Genomic DNA, 22772 nt, shown 5'->3' with positions numbered 1-22772 from the left:
CCTATTATTTATAACCTGTGTTAGAAAGTTTCCCCTAGGACCTTAAAACACTCCTAGTTACAACTGTTATAAATACATTTGAATTCTTGACTCTGCAGAAGTTGCTTTGTTTGGTTGTTTTTTAGCAGTAGAAAAAACAAAGGAAGGAAGAGAAGGATTTGTTAAACTGGGCCACAGCTTGCACTTACTCCCTGTGTTTTTAAAAAGCTGTGGATGCTTGTGCAAGCTGTAGTTATCTGCATCTCATTTGGACATATCTGTACATGGAGCAGGCACTTCTGCCACCTGCTTGCACACCACATCCCACTACTCACCCTATGCTGGGACTGTCTGTGCATCAGCAGCCAGATGTCAGGCAGTGGTTCCTGCTGTAAAACCTCCAACTGCACCCTCCAGGCTGCTCAGTTTATGGGATGTTTCAGCTGCAGGGAAAAATCTTCTGGATAGGATGAGAAGGAATGCCTTTAAACTGAAAGAGGGTACATTTAGGTTACATATTAAGATGATATTCTTGACTGACAGCAGTGAGGCCCTGGCAGAGTCTCTCCAGAGAAACCCTGGCTGTGCCATGCCTGGAAATGTTCAAGAACAGGTTGGATGGCAAACAGGTTGGATGGCAAACCCACTTGGATCAACTGGGTTTAGTGACTGACATCCCTGCCTATGACAGGAGGGTCAGAACAAGATGGTCCTGAGGTCCCTCATCATTCCATGTCCCACCTTTTGAATGCAACCTCCTGGGTGCACACAGTGTGTCAGTGTGGGCTGCCTGTCCTGGTGCAGGGCAGGGAGAACAGGACACATTCCATGACTGATTCCAGCTGATGTGAAAGGAAGCTGTACCATTAAAAGGCAATTCAGATCAGGAGCTGGAGGATTCACCTCTTGCCCCTATTCTTCAGTCTGACATTAGTACAAGTTTCTTTTGGCAACCATCCAGCCTCTTCAAGGGAACAAAACTCAGCTGTGAGACACTAGTGGCACGAGCTGCACTGTTCCTCAGCTTCTCCAGCAGCATATGAGGCTCCAGAATGAACAACTGTTACTGCTGGAAACACCTGCATGGAGTCCTCTGTGCTTGTGTGATGGGGTAGGCAACAGGTTTGGAGGAGAAAATCCCAGACAGGTTTAAAAACACTTTATTAAAAGTATAACTTAAAGACTTCATTAGAAAATAGAGCAGCCTCTGTACAATGATGCTTTTAAAGTCCATGTATGTTGATTTCAGTACAAAAATAATGCTCTCTTGTTGGGAGGAGCAGGAATGTGGAGAGACCAAACTGAGAGGCTCTTGACCCAAACAGATTTCAGCAGCAGTGAGGAAGTGGCAGGGCAAGAGCAGAGGTGCCAAAGCAGGTACAATCTCAGCTTCACCAGGTACTCTGCTAGGAAGGACTGCAGGACTGGAAGTCTCTGCTGTGCTGAGAGATCTGCACTCCCATTCCCTTCTGTCTGGCAAATTAAATCTGTGATGGGTTTTTAAACTGCTTCACTGGCTCACTTGCAAAGTTAATAGCAAAGCTAAAGATAATATTCCCATGTCTTTGTGGTGGGAAGTAGCTGTGATACTGCTGCACTGGAAAGGTGATAAGCTGGAGTGCTGCAGGGTGCTTCACCCTAAGCTGTGTCAGAAGAAAAGGTAATGGAAGACTTTGTTACTTGGTGACTCAGGATTTCTGCAGTGAAACATGATGGAGAGGGACCAGAACACTGCTGAAGGTGGCCCTAATAGGGAAGCTGGGAGTGCTCTCCCTGTCTCCAGCCAGTGCCACTCTCAGTTGCTGCTTGTAAACTCCGAGCTCAGTGGGTTTAGCTGGAAATAACCCCGGATCTTGCCAGAGACAGCATCGGGTCTGGGCTGTGTCTGGTGCTGCAGACGGTGTCTGGCACCTGTCAGTGCTTTCCCTTCTGTCAGCTGCTATTCCTGACGCCACCACCGATGCACCCGGGAGCTGCTAGGTGGGACAAGGGAGTTAATCAAGGCAGAAAACTTCAGCAAATTAGGTGGATTTGGTTTCTTTGGTGGTCATAGTCAATGTAAGCCCATGCAAGTGAACATAAAAACTGCCCCTGACAGCTTTAGGGGCTGTTTCCTTTCCCACTCACCAGCACTGTGACGCTGCCTCTCAGGGTGCCAGGCCACTTCCACAGTGTGAGTGAGGAGCTCTGATGGAGAAACCAGCAGCTCTTGCTGAACTGGGGGATATAAGATGAATTCCACTTGGACAAGGAGGGAGCAGGCAGTGCATGGAGCTGGCTCCATCCATGAGTAACTTGATTTCCAGCTGGAGTGCTGCAGCTCCAGCTCCAGCTCCAGCTGGTGATTGAGTGCTTGTGCTTAGGATCTGGTAACTCATCAATCATCAGCTGCTCCAGCAGGGTCGTGCTGCAGTCCTTGGGGTACAACGTCTGAAGGAAAACACATTCTGGCCTGGGCAGCTTCACTCCCACCATCACTAAAATGCAAGTGAAGGCTGAGATTTCAGGAAATGGATGGCTTTATTGGACAGGCTTTGTGGGTAAAAACATCGGCGTAAAATCTAGCTGGCCTTGTTTTAATTTGTGTTTTTTTAATAGTGTGTGCTTATTTTGATGTTTACAGAGGGATTCTAATTGTTGGAAAACTAGGAGTCTCATGGGCTCCGTGTGTGAGGGGGAGGGCTCTGCTAGTGCCTGGCTCTGGTTTCTTTCTCTTTCAGACACACACACACAACACTGTGCCCATAGGGCAATCAGGCTCAGAAGCTTTCAGAAAATGGAATTTTGGAGGATTCTGGGAATTTGACCCTTCACATTTGAAGAACTTTGGGGATTTTCTGTGTTTAAGGTTTTATTTTCATAAATGTTTGATTCTTTTGGCCATTTTGAGCAGGGCAAGGCTATGGAATAACTGCAAAAGACCTTTTGCATCCAGGTGCAAAATCCAGGACCTTTTGCGTTCAGGTCTCTTCTCCAGAGTTTTCTCTTTCTGTGATAGTTCTTAGAGTCCTACAATGCCCTCCATGTGGTCTGAAGGGAACACTAGAGACAACAGGCTGTGGTAAACAGGGATTTGGAGCATGTGGGATATGGGAGAATTCTGCTAACTCCTGATAATGCTGCATCACTTCTCAGCAGTCCTGGTGATTGCCTGGCCAGGCTGAGCTCAGGGCTACAAATGACATCTCCTGATCATGTATACTTTGCAGTTTGAAGGAAGTTGTAAAGTTTCTAAAAGCAGCATTTCCACTGCCTCCCTGACCTGCCTTCCCAAAGACTGATGTGCCAGTGTTGAGGAGGGAGAACTGGCACAGACTGGGACCCATCTCACCACAGCGAGAGGCACCTCCAGGGAGCTCAGCTGAAGCCTGTTGGTCCCAGGAGCAGGGAAATCACATGCCCCCACGGGAGGCTATTCTCAGAGTCACTGTGTGCAGGGCTGGAGGGAGTGTTGGTGCAGTTACCCTGAGCTTGTGGTTGGGTGAGCTTTGCACCCCCAAGGCAGAGAGCAGCAGGCAGGGCAGCACTTGTGCCATGGTGTGATTTCATCTGCCACCTTGGGGAAAAGCTGGGCTTCTTTGGATGGGAAAAACAGAGGGAGAGTGTGGAATTTTGATCTCTTCCCTTTCCAAATCCATACTCTAAGCCTGAATGCTTCAGATTTTAAAATCCTGACCCTACAGATGCTCCTTATTAGTGGCTAAAATAGTTATGTATTTCACATTGCTGAGCCCCAGCAATAAGCTTATTGTGGAACAGCCTGAAAGAAACTGAGATTCGATCAGGAATGGAAGATGCAGCTGGGCCATTTCACAGTGATCTCAGTGGGGCTTGGACCAAGTTTCCTTTCCCACTTTGTATTCTCTCATTCTGAGTATCTGATGTGCTCAAGAAATATGTTCTCTGTGTATCACATAAGTAATGAAAGGTGTAGCTCTAAACAAGGTTGGCTGACCTCTCCTTGAGGGTGACCTGCAGTCTGCTGGAATGAGATGTAATCACAGGCTGTGCCCATGCTCCAGGAGACATCCTGATGGGAACAGGAAATTATGGGCATATCCAAGCAAAGCACGTTCTGAATCTCCTGTGGCTTTGTGGATGGTGATGGCATTTCACACTAATATCCAGCCGACTTCCCCAGCTTCCTTTTATCAGAGTAAGCAGAGATGCACTTTCCTTCCTTGAAAATTCCCTGTACAACATTCAATGCAAATTTATCTTTCTTCTCTTTATGTCCTCTTCCCAGCAGGCCAGCCCTAACCTCCTGTGGGGGGAGAGAAGAGGAAATGGAGTGAATTGGGCCGGGGCCTGAGATCTTAACATTGCCAGGTGTGAAACTGTAGGATGTGTGTGGAGCCTGGTTGAGGAATGAAGGTTTAAACAAGGAGGTGAGCCAGAGGTAAAATAAAAATTACCCAGGAGAGTTACAGAAGCAATCTGCTTCCCACCAAGGCCACTCACCTTGCTGAAAGACTCCTCAAATAGGACACTGTCACCCTGGGTGTGCATGACAGGAGCTGAAATGGCGTGTTCCAAGTCATAACCAAACCAGAGCTTGTTTATAATTGCCTGCAATAAAACAAATCCCACACTGCCCAGCTGGACATGAAACCTGGGCTGTCCAACCCAGGCTGCACTGAGCCAGACCCACAGTCCTACAAGCCTGGTGTCCTGCTTTTGTGGTGACCAATACTAGATGCTTGGGGCAAGTAAAAGAATAGGATGAGCATGTAATACTTTCCAGAATGCTTTCCATGGCCTAAAGTCTCAGCCTTCAGTGACTTCTAAATTGCAAATTAACAAAAGCACCGAGGAGTCAAGATCCAAGGAGAGGTGAGTAGGGACTGACCATGGTTAGAAATCTTGGAGGGCTAAAAAAACTGGCAACTTGCTGTGGGTTTCACTTACCATGGTGGTAGCACTGATAATCCAGCTCCCCCCAGCTCCTCCAATCACCAGCATGTCTCCTGACTTGGAGATGAGGATGGAAGGTACCATTGCTGAGGGAGGCTTCTCTCCTAGAGCAGAAGCAGAGATATTATTCTTTCCATGTGGCTCCAAACAGGGTAGGAGGAACACAGGTCCATCTACTTTGCCTTTCTTTTGTCTCCCGTAGAAAAAAGCTGCTCCTTCCTCAAGATGCTCAAGATTTCCAGAAAATTTTCCTTGTACTGAAAGCCCATCTCCCAAGAAACTGGGACCTCTCTGGCACAAGCTAAACAAGCTTCTCTTGATGCAGGACAGGGCATCCTACAAGTATTCAGGACTTGCTGCAGCTCATCCAACCAGATGAGGAAGCCTTAGCAGAAATCCTGCCACAGCAGCACTGGTGTCCTCTCCCAGCAGGGAGCAGGGACAGTTTATGGCACAGAGCCATGTCTGCACCAACTCTGCTGTGTCACAGAGCTTGGGGCAAGCCTGTAGCAGCTCTATACTCAGAATTAGAGATGAGCTTAAAATATCAGCAGGCTTTTCTTAGCAGTAGTTTCTCCACTTCTTCCCTCCCCTTCCCATCAGCCAGTGATCAACTTCAGCATTTTTTTTTAACCTCTGATTTCTCTGGTTAGAAACCAAAACTCCTGTATTTCCATACAAGGACATATGTGAGTAGACACAGACACACTATACGGCTTTATCCTCCTTGAAATAAACTGAAATAAACTTGCTCTCATCCAGGTCTAGGAAAGGAAAGAGTACCTGTAAGTTGACAGGTTGTCCCTGTCCACTTGCACACAGCCTGTGTATTCATCCCCTGGCCCTGTGCTTTATTCTGAGGATGAGGATGCTCACCTGGCTTAATGCTTCTGTTTGCTATGCAGAAGTCAGCAAGTTCATTATTTAAAATTATCCCAGTTTGGTTAGAATACACAAAGGAGCCAAACCTGCAGGGAGGAAAGATGAAGCCTTTTAGTGCCCAAGGTTCTCCTGTTGTGGATGACATTTACTGCACATGGCACCCTGTGCAGTAACTTCTCTCTCCTCCCAGCCTGCAAGTGTCCCACTGAAGGTGTCCAAAAGGAATTTGTGCTGCTGCTGGTGACAGAGATAAGTTCCCTGTTACTGGTGCCACAGAAATTCAGCAAGAGTCTCAGCAAGTTCTTGCATCCTCCTGAATTATGACAGCCCTTGGAGCTGATGCTCACAGATCTTGGCTGTCACATGAAAAAGGCACTCCCAGCTCAGAAGCTGCCTAAACCAGTGAAACCCACGGGTTTTGCTTTGCTGGTAGCCAGCCCTCACAGCTCCCCTGTGAAGCTGGCACGTGGCCTGTGTGACTGTCCCCACCCTGGGCTACTCACGGGAAGTTGATGGTGCTGGTGGCTGACACGGCGCTGCCGTCTGCAGCGAGCACAGAGATGTGGCTCGTGCCCAGGCTCCTGTGCTGGTCCCTGTGGAGGGACTCCAGCAGGCTGTAGTGGCTCACTGGGTGGTCACCACGAGCATCTATCCTCTGCCTGGCAGACTCAGCAAACTGGTCAGACAACAGGGTCCCCACAGGCACCTGCCAGCACAGCAAGGACACAGAGCTGGTCACCAAAGCACAGGCCTGTCTTTGGGCTCAGCAACTGAGCCCCAATAGTCAGAGCTTGGGGTGGCAGCATTCAGCCCCAGGCCACTCTCATCCCAGAAAATGGACCAAGCTCAGCACTGAGACACCTCAACATGGGCAGCAGCATGTGCACACCCTTTGTCAGGCAAGTGAGTACCAGCCTACAGCTGAAGCTGCAGAGTAAACAGCATGATCCTGCCCCTGCCTTGGCCAACTCAGCTCTTCAGTAGCAGCTTAAAGTATTTTCTTTCCTTCCAGGCTGCAAAGAAGGAGCATGTCAGAGCATTGCTCAGTGCTGTAGCACTGTACCCACACACCATGGAGCTCACCTGAGCTTCAGAGAAGGCTGGGTCACTCATGTGGGGTCTTAGCATGTTGCCAAATTTCAGGGCCTCTGCAATGTGGTGATAGGTTTCTACCTTCTCCTCAGGCGTTGCCAGTGATGCTTTATGGAATTTATACTCTATGGAGCAGGATGAAATAATGTTGTAAATAGACCAGAGGCATTGTTTTTTCAAGAAGTGTTAAAAAAAAAAAGGCTGAAAGAAGCCTCCTCTTCCCACCCCACTTCTATCAGGTTTCCCCTCTGCTTTAGCAGGATGTGGATGCAGAAACAACCAAGCACTAATTTCCACTGTGACATCAATTTCTTTTGCAGCATTGGGAAAGCCTTGCATCCTTTGGCCTTTGCAGCAGATGTGGTGATGCTGACCCACTGTACAAGTGAACCAGTTCTTCCTCCTGCTGCATAGCATGGTCACACTGCTGCTTTGGGCTCCATTCTGGCTCCAAAACTCCATTTCTGCCCATTGCATTTTATCACTCTGGAGCAATGCTCTCTGAAAACCTCTTGCTGACCCCTTTCCATTAGGAATTTACCTTCCAATACCTTGAGGATGAACATGAGCACTGCACCTCCCATGGGTGGTCCTGGAGCAAATACTTTGGTGTGGTTGTTCAGGGTGATGTTCAGAGCTGAGGACACCTCTGCTTTGTATGCCTGAAGGTCCTCCAGTGAGAGACTGGACCCTTCAACAGAGACCCAGGAGCTGCCATTAGCACAGCAACTTAGATCTGCCTGCATCAGAGCCTTGGTAAAGCTTGTGAAGAGCCATCCCTGTACAGCCCAAATTCCTTGCACCCAGCACAGCACTGCCCTCACACATCCTCACGTGCTGCCAAACCCCAGGATGTCACAAAGCCTAAAGGAGTCAGAGGGATGAGTGCATGAGCACAGCAGGCAAAGGCCAGAGCAGTGGGTGGTCTCAGCCCTGCTTCTGGGCCTAAGTTACGGGAACTGGGGAAAGGTGCCCTCTTCCCATGCCAGGTACCACCCCAAGTGACAAGCAAATGGCATGGGTTGGCTTTCCCCTGGTACAGGCTCACTGTGAGCTGATGGCTGGGAGAAAGGCCAGTTTATATGTGCATCAGGACTCCCTGTAGCTGTTACTCACCAGCCTTCCTGATGTCCTCCACCAGGGCCCTTCCTATCTCTCCCTCATAAAACGCTGCAGCTCCATGTTCCGCCACAGCTCGCAGCGTTCGCTGCAGCGCTGGCCACCGGAATTTCTCGCCAAGCTTCAGGAATCTGTCACCAGCACACAGCAGTGGGCTGTTCAAGAAGAACATTCATCAGTTTTACAGCCTGAGCTTGTTCTTGCCCAAGGCCAATGGCCTCTTTTTTCTACCAAGAGCTGATCTGGATTATGGACGCTGTGTACTTTCCAGTGTCAGAGAAAGGGTCTGAAGCTGAGGGAACAGTGGCCCTCACGCTGCAGTTTCATTCATAGGTCTTACCACAGGCTTTTCCCTGGTTCAGAGAAGTTTGGGTGATGGAAAATTTTTGCCAGAACTGGAGAAATGACCAGTGGCTCTGAAAGAAGCTTGATGGTTGGTTCAAACAGGGCTTTCCATGGTAAGCGGCCATGGCGCTTATGGGCTTCCTCGTAGCCACGGAGCTCTCCAGGCACGCCAATCCAGCGGGGACCTGAGGAGCACAGCAGCACTGTCACACCAGACATCACTGGCCTGGGGCTTCCACCTCTCTAACAGCTCTCCAACCCAAGTCTGAGTTGGAAGAGGCAACCAAGGCTTCTAAAAGCAGGCTGGGTTTGTTTACTGCCTTTTCCTGTTCATGTATTTCCCTGTTACTGAACAGCAGGGGTATGGAGAGGCTGGAGCCAGGCCTGAGGTGTGCTGAAAGCGTAACAGGCAACAGGCACCTGCTGCAGCAAGGGAGGTGGCAGCTGGACACTAGAGAAATGGCACTCATGGAGCCTGGGCAAACACCAGAACAAGGGAAGCAGTGAAATTCTCCATCCCTGGAGAAGTTGAAAAACATGACAGGACAAGACCCTGGTCAGCCTGAGCAACACCTGACATCACTCTGCTTTGAGCAGAACTCCAGCTTCCCTTCCAACCAGAGTTGCTCCTGATTCCTCTTCAGGCTCTTCCAAGGATAAGAACATCTCCAGAATTTAGGGCACACCCCAAAAGGTAATGTTCTAGGGAAGGAGAATGAACACAGCAAGAAATGTAGAAAAATCCAAGATGTGCTGGTAAAGTAAGAGTGCCTGAGCCCAGCAACTCAACCCCTGATGTGCCAACGTGCTTCCCCAATCCATGGACATGGCAAGAACATGAGATTGATTTATTTTGCTTCCCAAAAGCTACTGATCTTATTTTTCTCTGTAAGAACTTCTGGGGAATGCGAGCTTTGGGAAATCCAGTCTTGAACTGCAGACTTCCTACAGAGAGAAGTTACATTGTGATTTCTCCTCATGCTGGCTCCCCATTGCCTCGCTGGTCAGGTTGCCAATGTTATTACCAAACAGGAATTTTTATGTTTATGGACCTAGTATTTTTAGTTATTTTTGCAAAAGGCAATCCAGGTAGAGGGTGTTAAACTAAACAGAACTCCAGATCAAGTCAGTGAGGTGCTCAGCTCCCCACCCTGAGCTCTATGCATACCAGGAGGGCACACAGCTGTGTCCTTACCAATGGGGAAACCAGCACCACAGCCAGACAGCAAGTCATGAGGAAACACTCGTGGGACTGTCTCACGGGCGTTGATCACCTCCACTGCTCCTGGAAAGAAGAGGAGGGAAATGCATCATGTTGTCTTCCTGAAGCAGGTGAACATCACCCTTCAGTCAGCTGTAGCACTGCACTTGCTGCTGGCCCAGAGCTGAGCTGCTCTGGAGCCTTTTGCCAGATGTGCCAAGGGCACCTGCAGGGTCTCGTGTCAGCACAACTTGTCCTTGACTCCTGAGCTTGTATTTAGAGCAAACCAAGCAGTGCCTACCTAAAGGTACTGAAAGTACAGGGAGAAGGCCAGGGCTTGTCTCCAGGCAGCTAAGGTTCCCCTCAGGGTTCATGGGCTGGGACATGGGCTGGGATATGCTGTCTCACACCTGCAGGTTCCTGCACTCCTTCTACAGATGGGACATGTCAGCGGCATAATGTGAGCCTCATGCTCCTGGAAGGGCCATTTACCAAATGATGATGAGGCAAGTCCACCATATTTGAAGCCCTCTATATACCAGGGAGCTTGAAAGGACAAAAACAAACCCAAACCCCCACATGCATCCACTCCTTTTTCAGATCTAGTCTATCACTTTACTCCTTCTCTGCCTTGTATCTATCTGTCCCTGTCACAGGGACAGAGCCTGCAGCTGTGCTGCAGGAGCCCACAGTGCTCCCAAGCTCCTGAGCTGTGCACAGCCAAGGGCAGCTCTGTGCAGCAGTATAACTCAGGTAGCAGAGGAGGATTGTTATCAGGAAACAAAGTTCCATGGCTCTGCCAAAAGGAAAAAAGAAGAAAAATATAGGTGGTCTGCCAAAAGGAAAAAAGAAGAAAAATATAGGTGGTCTGCCAAATTAAGCTCTTGCATAAGATACAGCCAAACAGTTCCAGATTTGTGACTCTGTGAAACTACTTGGCAGGGATTTTAAAACTATTATATTGTTACAGTGTTCATTGTTGATATTACTATTAGATATATAAGCTCTGGGGGTTTTTAGAAGCCAAGACTTAGAAACTCCCACATTGAAGGCATAAAAGCAAGAAAACAACAGTGAGTTTAAGCCAAACACAGAAAGGTTCCCCAGCAGACACTGAATATTGCTAGGTTTAGATTTCTGAAGTGGGACAGGAAGTGTCACCACTGCTTTGGGGAGTCACAGCAGCACTGGTGTCAGCAGTGAGACAGCCCCAGTGCCCAGCAGGCACTGCCAGCAGGCACTGGGGCAGCACAAATGCCATCCCAAGGGCTCAGCTGGCACTGCCAGCACACCCCTCCTGCCTGCTTCATTCAGCCACTCACACCTGGCTGTGTGACTTTGGAATGTACACTGGGATTGCTTTGGAGGGGGAAAGAGAGGCAAACTCATCTCATTTTCTATCAAAGCTCTTTCCTCCACACACACATTCTTGCTGTGAAACAACAATCACAGCTCCCTGGGCTGGATGCTTTGGATTAAGAGCACAAGTATGCTTTGTGATGTAGCTTTTATATTCAAAATATTGCTGTGAGAGAACAGGCAGGATTCTGATTTGTCCACAGCAGTTGTGTGTCTGCAGAGGGACAAGGCACCATGGAGAGGCCGTACCTGTGCTGGCATTATAGATGGTAAATATGACCCCACCACCCAGGCCTGAACTCTGAGGGCTCATCACTGAACTGCAGATCAAGCCAGCAATGGCAGCATCCACAGCTGTTCCTCCACTTTTCAGGATGTTCCTGTGGAGGGAAGGGAAGAAAAAAAGACACTGTTAAAATCCAGAAATGTCAGAATGGAGGAGCCACATGAAAATGCCTCCTTGGGACCCCTGCAATACAACACCCTGCAACCTGAGGAGAGCAGCTGGAGAAATGTAGTGGCAGCAGTGTGGGGTATGAGGGGCACCTTCCTCTGCTAGAGTGAGAAGGAACAGTTAGAGGGAAAGAAAGGAGAGTCCACAGGAGGAAAGAGCAACCAGGGCCAGACCTGTGGGAGGCTGGACTTGCTCTGGGCAAAGAGTTATGGGAGATGGAGAACTGCTGCTGCTCACAAATGCTGTGGACTGAAAGGGACAGCAAGGAGTCCCCAGACATGGAGAAGGATGCTCTGAGCACAGAAGAGGCTTTCTACCAACTAGGAACCAACCAACTGATCTCTAGCTTCCCAAATGCCATTCCTAGTAAAGGCATATGCTGGTCAACTGGACAGGAGCACTGAAGTGGGCAAACTCCAGAGAAAATATGTCAATTAGCTTCATTGTTCCTACAATGTGACTTCCTGGGCTTATTAGCACAAAAATGCCCCAGCCTGCTCCCTGCATTCCCAAAGATAAAAACAACAAAGAAACAAAATAAACCCAAACAGGAAACAAACCCTCAACTGCTTTTACCGAGGCACAGGCATTAAGGCAGCTTCTTGCTGCTGACAGCAATGAGGTTCTGTTAGAGAAGCGTGTCTCAAGAACATCTGAAAACCATCATTTCCTTGCAGTGGAAATGGGGTGGCATTTCCTGCACAGCCTGCCAGCAGCCAGCTCTGGTGTTTGCTAGGAAGGTTCCTAACTGCTTCATTGGGTTATTGCTCAGATAAGGCAAAGCCAGAGGGGAGACTGGAGTAGTTCAGTAGTTGCAGTGCAGCTGATCCCAGAGTTTGCACGGAGCACAGAGCACACACAGAGACTGGTGTTTATTTTCCATCCACAGGCATGGCTGGGACCTGCTGGGTCCAGGAACAGGATGCTGCCAGCAGGCAGGCTGATGTGGTTTTCCTTTGTTTCCCCAAGTGCCTCGGAACCACTGCCTGTAAGGAAATGACATGTGGACAAGTGGGAAGAAACAGTAGGGAATATCAGGCTTTCTGTTTGGGATCTGCATGGCTTTTTGCCTCCTGGGAGCTCCCTGGCTGTAAAAAAGCAAAGAGCAGATTTAATTGAAATTCAGTCAAGACGGTAGAAGTATAAAAGACATATTTACACCACTTGGAAAGAAAGATGTAGGTTAAAAGATTCTCAAAATGTCCAGGCTGTATACCCTCAGTTTGTGTAAAACTTGCCTCTGAAACATTTTGACTCCCATGTTATTATTTTACTGTCCTTTCAGTTATTAAATGCCTGTATCCATGAAAGCAGAAGGATGGAAGTTTACATGGCTGTAAAAAAAGCATCTGAACATGCAGACTGAGGCTCAGGCTCACCCACCCAGCTCCTTGCAGCAGGGGATGGACTCACCACAATGGCCCTGGGAGGTGTTTTTCTGAAACCGAAGCTGTTAATTGCTGACCACAGAAAGGACATGAGGGTTTCCTAAAAAACTTGGTCAGCTCTGCAGAAGATCCAGAAAGTGTTAGAAAGTTGGAAAAAGAGGGAAGAAGGACTGCTACACTGAGCCAGGACAGTGCTCCCCAGAGCCCCTGGAGTGTGGGCTGTGAGGGAACACAGGTACAAAGCCTGGTGGCAGGGAAAGGCATGGCTCTGGCAGGGAAAAACAGCTTTGAAAAGAAGCTTGGAGATGGTATAGTGCACATTTCAATGCAATGTATTAAGACCTTAACATGGAACATTAGGCACATTTCCCAAAGCCTGAAAAGCCATTCTCACCCAAACTCACAGCACATTCACACTGGCCTCCAGCCTTGAGCCTTTTCCCCCAGGCTCTCCAGAGGCTGAAACTCAACAGAAAATACACTGAGCTGGCTCTTGGAGTGTCACACATGACTCCCTGTGCATGGCTCACTCATTTCCAGTCACAGACCTGCCCCTTCCCTGGGAGTGATGCCTGGGGAATTTAGGGCCGTTACATATAGCAAAACCACATCTGGATTTATGTCCCATTACTTGGCTCCCTTTAGATGGATCTCTGCTGCAATGAGCTTAGTTATCATGCAAAGCCCTTGATCAAATTGTGGCACCTCACCAGGTCTCCCTAGAGATACCAGCGCTGCAGCTGACAAGATCTGATAAACAATGCTTTGTCCCATATCCTTCCTGCCAATTAGCACTGGGGTTTAGTCATTAATGGAGTTTCCTTGTGATAAGGAGCAGAAGAGGGTGTTAACAACCAAGTCCCATTCCAGCAGCAGCAAACAGGGATTCACCTTCCTTGGAAAGGGTGAATGATGGCACTTTGCTCACAGGAAAGATGGGCTGTGCTGGACTGCAGACCAAGACCTCTGCTCTGCCCTAGGCTAGAGGGAGCCCTGAAGCCCCTTTAAACACACTGGAAATGATAATGTATTAAATTGTATTGAGGTTTTTTTCTGCTAAAGGCTGGGGACTGGGAGACCACCCGTTACACAGCAGCTGCCTCCTTAGCATTTATGAAGACCAAAAGCAACAACTGCTTCCATAAAAAAGGGCCAGTTACCAAATTTAAAATGTACAAGAAGGGAAACCAAATCCTTTGGGATGTAAACATTCTTCAGAAATCTGCTGGTCCATCACTGAAAAGGATTTTTGCATCAGATTCTCTGGTTAGAGCTGAGATTCCCAGGGCTGCAGACGTTTTCTGACTGTTAAGGTCTCACCATTCTCACCCTCCCCACCACCCTGCTCCCCCGGGGGGCGTTGATTCTGAAGAAGGCTGGTTCCCAAGATTTATGCTAGGCTACACTGGAAAAGTGGGATCAGAGATGGCTGCAGGGCCAGGCCAGGCCAGCTCGCCTTGCTGCAGTGAATCCCACCACTGTGGGAATGAACATTTTTCCTAAATGTGTCCTTGTCCTTATGCTTGCTCTTGCTTCTGCCATTTGGGAAACAAAAGAATGCAGAGCAATGAATGACAGAGCTCAAACAGCACACTGGTAGGGAATATAGAGCTTTTTTGCATGCTTGATGAAAAGAGCCTCTTCCAGGAGGGAACAAGTAGCTCAGAGTTGGAAGTGAAGTTTGAGTACCTCTTACTGTCACAGGACAATCATGTCCTGTCTCCTCAAGGCTCTTGACATGAGGAGAAATTAGTGAGGTGAACTGTGGTACCAAATCCATATCCTTAGGTAAAAACTGCTCTGATTCTCTTTTTAGCCTCCCATCCCTCTTCATCAAAGCATTTCACTTCATTCAGGGACAAGTTTTCTCCCAGGGCAGGATCTTAGTCTGGGCCAGACAGCTGTACAAGGTTGTTGTCAGCTCCCAGTTTCCAGCAGAACAAACACAGCAAGAGACCCAACCTTGCTGAGCACTGGGAGCTGGGCACTGATGGCTAAGGGGAAGTTTAGCTCAGGACCTGCCAGCATGGATGGTGACAGGCTGAAGGCTCACTGAGATTGCTCACTTTCTGCAGGGACCCAAAGAGTTGCATAAAGATTTCAGAAATCCAGAGTACATGAACACAATCTCCAGTGCTGGAGAACACATGGGCCCCGAGGAGTTTTCCCCAACCCACCATCCCACTCATTGAAATACAAGACTCCTCCTTGAGCAAGAGGCTTAGTTCAGTTATTCTCAGTAAATTCAATTAACAATTCTATTAGGAACACACAAAGACTCCCAAATGGAAGAATCTTAAACCAACAGAGTAAAATGTAATTTCATTCCTGACAACTCACAGAGCATGTTGTTTGAGTTTATCTTTAAAATAAACAAGATTTTTAAATTAAAGAATAAAATCTGTGAGTAAGTCAGAGATTAGGGGCTGCTTTTAGATTCCAAGGCTTCAGGCACCAGAGCAGTTCTCTGAGCATCCCCCACATGGATTCCTGTGAGCCCAGGAGGGATTTGCAGGATGAAAGGGATGGCTGTGGGGTCACAGCAGGAGAGAGGGTCTGCAAGGTCAGTGAGGAAGGGCAGGGACAAACCAGCCCTGTAGTGTGTCTAGGGCTGCTTGGCTTTGCCCTGTTCTCACCTCGTTGCTGAAGTGAAGTGTCACATGAACTGCCAGTTCACAAGTGGGGACAGCAGGCCCTGATGGCCAAGACTGCTCTCAGATATTGGATTTTATTGCTATTGCTGTGACAGAGTTCCTATGGATGCTAAAATCTTATTCAGCAAAGATGAGGCAGGAAGCAGGTGTATGCTTATCATCTCATGGTGCCCCCATCAGGGACCCTGAGTCAGCCTTGAGGAAGCACTCACCCTGCAGAGTCACACAGGATGACACAGAGCAGAGCAGATGGCTCTGAAAGGCTGAGCCCCTGCCAGAGCCCCTCTGCTGTGGCATCCTCACAGTGTCACTGCCATGTGACACTTCCCCACCAGTGAAAGAATGCCATTTTCTCACCTGGCAGTTTGCTCTGAGAACTAATTTAGTTCTGAGAGCACTAAAGAGCATCATGTGCTAAGAGCTGAGGGCTTAAAAAGTGACATACAGGTATAACAGCACAGAAAGGTCTGGGAGAAAATTAACAGGATCACAGAGCATGCAATGAGCTTCCCAGAGAGAAAAATGTCCCACTGTGGGCTAGCGGGACAGAGAAAGAAATCTGACAACAAGGAAAAGGGCAAATATAATACAAAGCTCTCTTGCAGAGGAACATTTTTATAAACAACTTTACTTTTATTATGTCTCTACAAGGACATGCACAGAAGAAGCTGGGAGAACACAGGAGTTTGTCTCGTTCCAAGTCAAAGGACAGAGTGAAATGAGCACAAAGATTTCCAAGAATGGCTGGAGGCAAAGGATACCAGGAAAAGCAGCAGCAATCATGCAGCAGCAGGAGAGTTGGGCTGACCACCAGGCAGAGGATGAGCAGTGCAGAGCCCAGGCAAAGGAGGAGAGTAGCCACGGCTGGAAAGGTCCCAGAGGCTTGGCAGGGCTGGAGGAGAGAGCAGGACTTGATGTGCAGATGCCCCAGGATGGGCAAAAGGGGAAAAACTGAGATGGGAAGGTGGAGCAAGGGCAGGATTTTGTGGGGATCATTGGCAGACTATTTGTAGGAAATTTAAGTTGGTCCATCAGAGTGGAGGGACAGCACAGACCTGTCAGCAAGTGTGCTGGAGGCTGGGGAAGCCTGGGGAGCTTCTTGCTCAGAGAAGGGAAGGAAATAAGGGAGAGCCCAGCAGCAGGGTAGCCAACTAGACAAAGCTGCTCAATTGTCCACTGGCCACAGATTTCTGTGGTTCTCATTTCAATGTCTTCCAGCTGATTCTACACTACATCAAGTTAAAGTTTACAATAGCTGCAAAAACAAAAGCAATGGTTTTCCCCAGCAGATTCTTTGGGCAATCCACTTATGTATTTTCCTCTTTTCCATTAATAGTGATTTTAAAAATACTTCTGCTTTCTGAAGAACATGTGGCTTCACACAAAAACCCCATCTCACTGCTTGACATACGTGCAGCCACCGTATATTTTCTCCATCTACTCACAAATGCTGTGCCAGCATCATTTGTCATTGCCAGAATCAAAGATGAGACATGACAAAATGTGGTATTATGGCACCACATCTCATTTCACTCCTCCAGCCATGAGGCAGAGCACACAGCTCCAGCATCCAGCATCACATGTAAACTTCCATCCTTCTGCTTTCATGGATACAGGCATTTAATAACTGAATGAACAGTAAAATAATAACATGGGAGTCAAAATGTTTCAGAGGCAAGTTTTACACAAACTGAGGGTGTACAGCCTGGACATTTTGAGAACCTTTTTAACCTACATCTTTCTTTCCAAGTGGTGTAAATATGTCTTTTATACTTCTACAATCTTGACTGAATTTCAATTAAATCTGCTCTTTGCTTTTCTCTTCATAGCAGACACACTTGCTGCAGGCTTCAGTCCAGAAACAGACCCCCAAAAGGCAGGGATACCAGCCCCCCTTCCCCTGCCTTCCCTTCCTTGTCTCTGTTGAAGCCTGGCTGCAGCTCTCTGCAATCTCCTCGAACTTCTTAATTTATTCTAAGTCACTTATCCGACAGATCTACCACGCCATAATAAGTAAATTTCTTCCTTCCCCACTGAAAACCAGCATTACACTTGTATACTACAAATATTTATACCATCCAAAAAGACAAGGGTTTGCACAGTTGCAAACTTTTGGGACAATGCAATGAAAGTAAGCATCATCCGCAGAGGCGGAGGCTCCGTCCCGGCTGGAGCGAGCCCGGGAGCGGCAAGGGAGCGGGGCCGGGGCCGTGCTGGGCGCGGGTCCCGTCCGTGAGCCCGAGGCACGCCACGCCGGGGAGCCCAGCTCCTGCCGTGCACCTACCGGCCGATGAGGGAGCAGCTCTCGGTGTCGGCAGCCACGGCCCCGTGCAGGTGCTGCTGGGGAGAGCACCTGGGCTGGCTCAGGATGACCACGAGCGTCACGGCCACGGCCAGCACACCCAGGGTCAGCAGCACCAGGCAGCAGATCTTGCCCGTGGACATGGCTGCTCCTGTGCCCGAGCGGCCGCAGGGCTCTCGCTCCTGTCCAGGGGGAAGTGGATATATCCCGAGCTCGGGGGAAGTGGATGTATCCCGAGCTGCGAGGGAGGTCCCGCTGCAGTGGGCTCTGCCCCCAGCGATCACACTCTTTCTAGCATTAAAAGCTGCTAAAAAGAGAGCGATGTGCTCTCTTTCCTATTCTCTTTTATAAACTTTTCTTGTAGATCCACAATCCGCCTTTTTTGTGTGTGTCTCTCTGATGAAAACATTTAACTCATTCGATCCTGAATGTGTTCACACTACTCCTGCTTCTCACAGCCTCTCTGCCTTCCCATTCTTGACACACAGATTACCTAAAAAAGGTGGCCTGTGTGAATCACTGCGAAAATTCCCTCAGCCCTACACTGCAAACGGGGTGTTTTGTTCCTCTAAAACTACTCAAAGAAGTAAAGGCAGAACACACTTTTACTCCATACATACTATTAGTTTATCTTATAGGTTCTGATAATCTTAGTGACCTATTTTCATATGTACATCTTGCCAGTCCACAGCAAACATCTTCTGTAAATGAGCACAAGAGAACAACTGGAATAAAGCAGCATTTTGCAAATGTTGGTGCCAGAGCACCAAGAGCTCTGGGGTCCAGCCTGTGCACGGCTGCTTACTGGGACAGACCTGATCTCTCACAGAGCAGTGATGAGCAGCAGGAATTGCTGCCCAAACAGCCTCTTAATTACACAGTTCTCCTTGCACTCGAGAAGTTAAAGATAGGGCTCCACATCTGCCTGCTGTCTTTCTAAAAGGTGCTACCTGTGATCCTTTCCCTGATAGATTTGGGAGAAGGGGAATTCACCTGGGCAGATTTACACTTGTATTTCAGAGGAGATTTTAAACTTGTCCCACTAAACTTTATCTTATAACTAAGCAATTCTACTTCACAGGTCATATCTCAATAAATGAATTTGATAGGCTAAAATGTCTTTTTTGTGATTGTATCTTCTCATAAGGTTACCTTGAGGATCTGAAAATAGCTCAAGAAAAAGTTGGCATGTGTAAACAAGCCTCCTCAGCTCTAATGTGACTCTTCACTCCAATTTATGATTTTGTAGAGTTTCTCAATCCCTATGTGACTTTGATGTTTCATTTTTGACAAATTACAGCATCACACTTAAAGAATCATCATCCTGACATTTCTGGGAAAGCTCTTCCCTTTAAACTCATAGCAGGGCTGACCACTCAGTACCAGTAAGACAAGTGGATTTTGCCTATTCACTTTCAACAAATGCTGTGAAGAATTCAACTGTAGTCTCTCCAATTTCTCTCAGTTTCCAGATTTGGGTTTTAACTCAGCACATCAAACCTCTGCATCTGGAAAATTATCATTGTGCAATCAAGGAGGAGACCTGGAAGAGGCAAGAGTAAAGGAGTGTCATCTCCCAGACTAAGGGAGAGGCCAAGGATGGCCTGGGAAGGCCAAGACATAGTTATGACTATCCCAACCAACTGCTGCCTTTCACAGGAAACCCATTTTTCTTTTTGTATGGAAATGAAGACTGAGCCTCTTTGTCTCTTTCATCTTGTAACTTTTACAGTCTTGGTGCAACATTCAACTTTGATACCACAAGCTCTGCACTGACCCTCCCATGTCAGAAGATGCTTAGCAGTTCACATGCTGGAATTCAGGACTTTGTCCTCTATCTTTCTGTTTGTTTGTCAAAACTTTCACATTTGCCATCATTGTCCAGGAGCACAGTTTGTCTTGGCAGAAATCTCCATACATAGCCTGCACTCTCTGGTCTTCTGCTGCCAAGGTTAAGGGCTTTGTATGCTGCTTGAAAGGGGACTCAGGTATTTAAAGACCCTTACAGGCCAAGATACACTCAGGGAAATTTTAACTAGAATTCTAATTATTAACAGAATCATTTTTCATTAACTTATAGAAAGGCAGTGTATGTTTAAATTGTCCTTTACATTGTTGGGGTCCTGCTACATCTCTGTTCAAATCTGCAATCAAGAGATCAAATCTGAATACTATGTAATATTTGGAGTGCAGGCATTGCTAAGGTTGACATGAAGACCACAGCTGTCTTTTGGAGGGTAAGAAATTATCCAAGGGTGTAAATCCTCAGATTTCCTTCCCAATTTTCCTCTCAGGTTATTACAGAGCTGTTGAAGAGTCTCAGCCATTGGGCTGAGTTGGTGGGGAGAGTACAGGGAGTCATCTACTGACCAAAGGGACCAGGACAGGCTTTGGAGGCACCGGGATCTTCTCCTTCAGCCTTGCTGGGGATGTTGCGCACCTTGGTTAGTGTTTTGCACTAAGCCAACGTAATTCCACCTCAAGCTCCAACGTGTCTTGACACACAGAGCTGCCACCTGTAGTCACTGCTGCTCTGACTGTAAAAGTGGTTTGGGATGATCATCAGCCATGTTTGAGGAGAAGAAAGCTGATTGCTGGTTGAAAGACACCCCTCATAACCAGCCTTGGGAGCCTGGAGGTGAGGAGGCAATCCCAAAGAGCCCCAGCATCTACACAAGCTGTAAGCACGCTTTGCATTTGGCAAAAGAAGCCTGGAGATGCAAATCAAGGAGCCACCTTCAGGGAATAAGGAGACTTCTGTGTTGAAGCAGGATTCATGACAGTCCAGGACCAGACACAGAAAAAAGAGGTTGCAGCTTTGTGGGCAGCAAAAGAGTAGGTTTGTGGCAAGAATGACATTTCAAGCATTGCATTTTGCCTCCTTTTCTTTAGTGCTGCTTTCCATTGGTTGAGGGAAAGTAAAGAACAGACAGAAAGTCAGGTATTTGTACTCAACAAAGAAAAGCTAAGATATTGACACTCAGTTTATCACTCTTCATCTCATCTTTTAAAAATATAAATTTAAAGAACCCTAAATGCATACCAAGCTCATGAGCCATTCTCACAGTAATGTCCTCAATAACCTCGTTTGCCTTGGTCTCCACACTGTCCAAATTATTTTGCAATATACTCAGGGGGATGCCTCTTTCTGCTGGTGCTTGTTTGCAGAGCATTGTCTACAGTCATCAAGCTCTTACTGTAATAAATAAGAAGTGCATTTTGTATTTCCCAGCTCAAAATTAGGTTTTAACCATTGGACAAGAGTCTAGAAAATCTTCCAAGAACTTGCAACCAAAAGCCAAATTGGATGTATTTCATACATTTCTTGTCCCCTACTTAAGTCATGTTTATTTATAACCCAGGAATATCAACTATTTCTATATGATATTCAAATAACCCAATAATAGGCAATATTTAGGGAGTTTATGGTCCAGATTTTCTAAGGGACATGGCTGTGAGCTCCACAGTTGGTGCTCACGATCCATTTATCTCAGTACTCAGTCCATTTGTTGTCAGAAACTGCTACACACTAAACTTTGCACATTGTTTTCCTTTGCACACAAACAAGTTCACTTTCTAGAGGGTCATGGGTCTGCTCCCACAAAAATCAAGAGTTCACACATCTGGAAAAACAGATACTTGGAATCAGGAAATTCTGATACTCAAGAATTTCTCATTCATATTTCTCTTCCCTCTGTTAGTCCTCAGAATTCAGGATGATAGTTAAACCCATAAACGGCCCTGATTCAGGAAAGCCAAATGATCCTTCTTTTGTCACTGAAATCAGAAAAGGGAAATATGTTCCTAATTTACTCATAGGTTTATGCTTTGCTGAGATTAACATTTAAGTACCTTCTGAATCAAGTTGGGTTTTTTTTTTTTTTGTTTTTTTTTTTTTTTTTTTTTTTTTTCCTTTTAATTGGAAAACACGCTAGGGAATAACTCTCACACTTTAGGCTGAGAATCTTGGCACTATTTCACCTCAAGTCTTGAAAACACACTTCTGGCTCCAATGTAATGGCTAAACAGATTCATCCAACAAAGCCTTGAAGGGCTGGAGGGTGATCACAAGCATTCCATGTTTTAGAAGGAGAGCAGCAGGGCAGTAACAGATGACTGGAGAGGACAAACCTACATCTTGAGAACAGCAAGTATCAACAGTTCAATACTACTCTGGCACTATTTTCCTCAACCACACTGTCCTTCAGTTTCCCAGTTAAAGAATGTCTCTTTGTGGGCTGTAAGCATGAGCAAAGGGAAAGCACTTGAATGGGACATCACAGGACACACCATTTCTCACACCACTGAAAGCCTGAAGGGACCTGCAGAATGTCAGGGACTCCTCTGTCTTTGTTGAATTTTTCAAGGTTAAAGGCAGAGCTGCTGCCTCCTTCTTCCTTTCCTGCTGGTTACAAAGTAATGCCTGCTGGAAATGCTCTGTGGAACCCAAACCAGAACAATCTCTATTTTATAGTGACACTGGCCCAGTGAAAGTCAACTTTTGCACAGCTCAACTCAGTGGGACACATGGCACAAACCACTGCCCAAGGGAAACTCTTCTCCATTTACTTTATTCAGTGAGGATATCCAGACACAGTTTACTGCAAACATCAGCCCTTTATTCTTTCTGTAACACTGCAGCTATGCTCAATATTAGATTAACAGGGAAACCTTCAGTCCTTAACTCTTGAGTGCCCTTCTGGACCAAATCCAGCAGTTTTCTTAAAGACTAAACCTCATTAGTACAATTACTATTACAGCTGAAAATATTGGCAGGAGAAAACAAAAGGGAGCTTTGTGTGCATCCAAAGACACCAACAGCAAACTCTGCCTGAACCCTTTATTGTCTAAAATAGGCTGGAGTATTACATTAGTGACCCCAAAGAATATCTGTGGAGGGTTTTAACCCACATGGAAGTACTAAATAGAATATATTTATAGTATAGTGTGTGTGTATCTCTATGTAACTACCTACACAGCTGCCATCATATGCTTTGTATGACCTCAGGGAGCCCCAGACAGTGAGTACTGGTTCACTGCCATGCTCACTCAAGAGCTGCCTGGATCAGTTTGCTCTCTGAGT

General features: G+C 47.1%; 1 protein-coding gene across 3 annotated transcripts in view; it reads right to left on the bottom strand.

Moving 5' to 3' along the window:
* Positions 1–1123: 1123 nt before the first annotated feature.
* The window catches only part of GGT5 (gamma-glutamyltransferase 5), a 33918-nt gene continuing 12269 nt past the window's right edge, over positions 1124–22772 (bottom strand). Inside the window, exons 1-13 of one of the 3 annotated variants that reach the window (XR_003945264.2) lie at positions 17672–18004; positions 11141–11271; positions 9527–9616; positions 8327–8516; positions 7984–8141; positions 7409–7558; positions 6859–6992; positions 6279–6481; positions 5770–5861; positions 4888–4997; positions 4441–4548; positions 2107–4243; positions 1124–1952 (exon numbers count right to left, since the gene is read on the bottom strand). Coding sequence is in view for 2 of the 3 variants with exons in the window: in XM_009092248.4 (XP_009090496.2) it covers positions 4097–4243; positions 4441–4548; positions 4888–4997; positions 5770–5861; positions 6279–6481; positions 6859–6992; positions 7409–7558; positions 7984–8141; positions 8327–8516; positions 9527–9616; positions 11141–11271; positions 17672–17832 (1674 nt within the window). In the remaining variant the exon portion in view is untranslated. Of the gene's footprint in view, positions 4244–4440; positions 4549–4887; positions 4998–5769; positions 5862–6278; positions 6482–6858; positions 6993–7408; positions 7559–7983; positions 8142–8326; positions 8517–9526; positions 9617–11140; positions 11272–17671; positions 18005–22772 lie in introns of those variants that run through there. The other 2 variants (XM_009092248.4, XM_050980543.1) reach the window with 2 other exon arrangements.

Source organism: Serinus canaria, chromosome 15 (genome assembly GCF_022539315.1).
Source record: "Serinus canaria isolate serCan28SL12 chromosome 15, serCan2020, whole genome shotgun sequence".
NCBI lineage: Eukaryota > Metazoa > Chordata > Aves > Passeriformes > Fringillidae > Serinus > Serinus canaria.
Note: the sequence above shows the minus strand (reverse complement) of the source record. Positions and strands in the feature narration are given on the sequence as shown.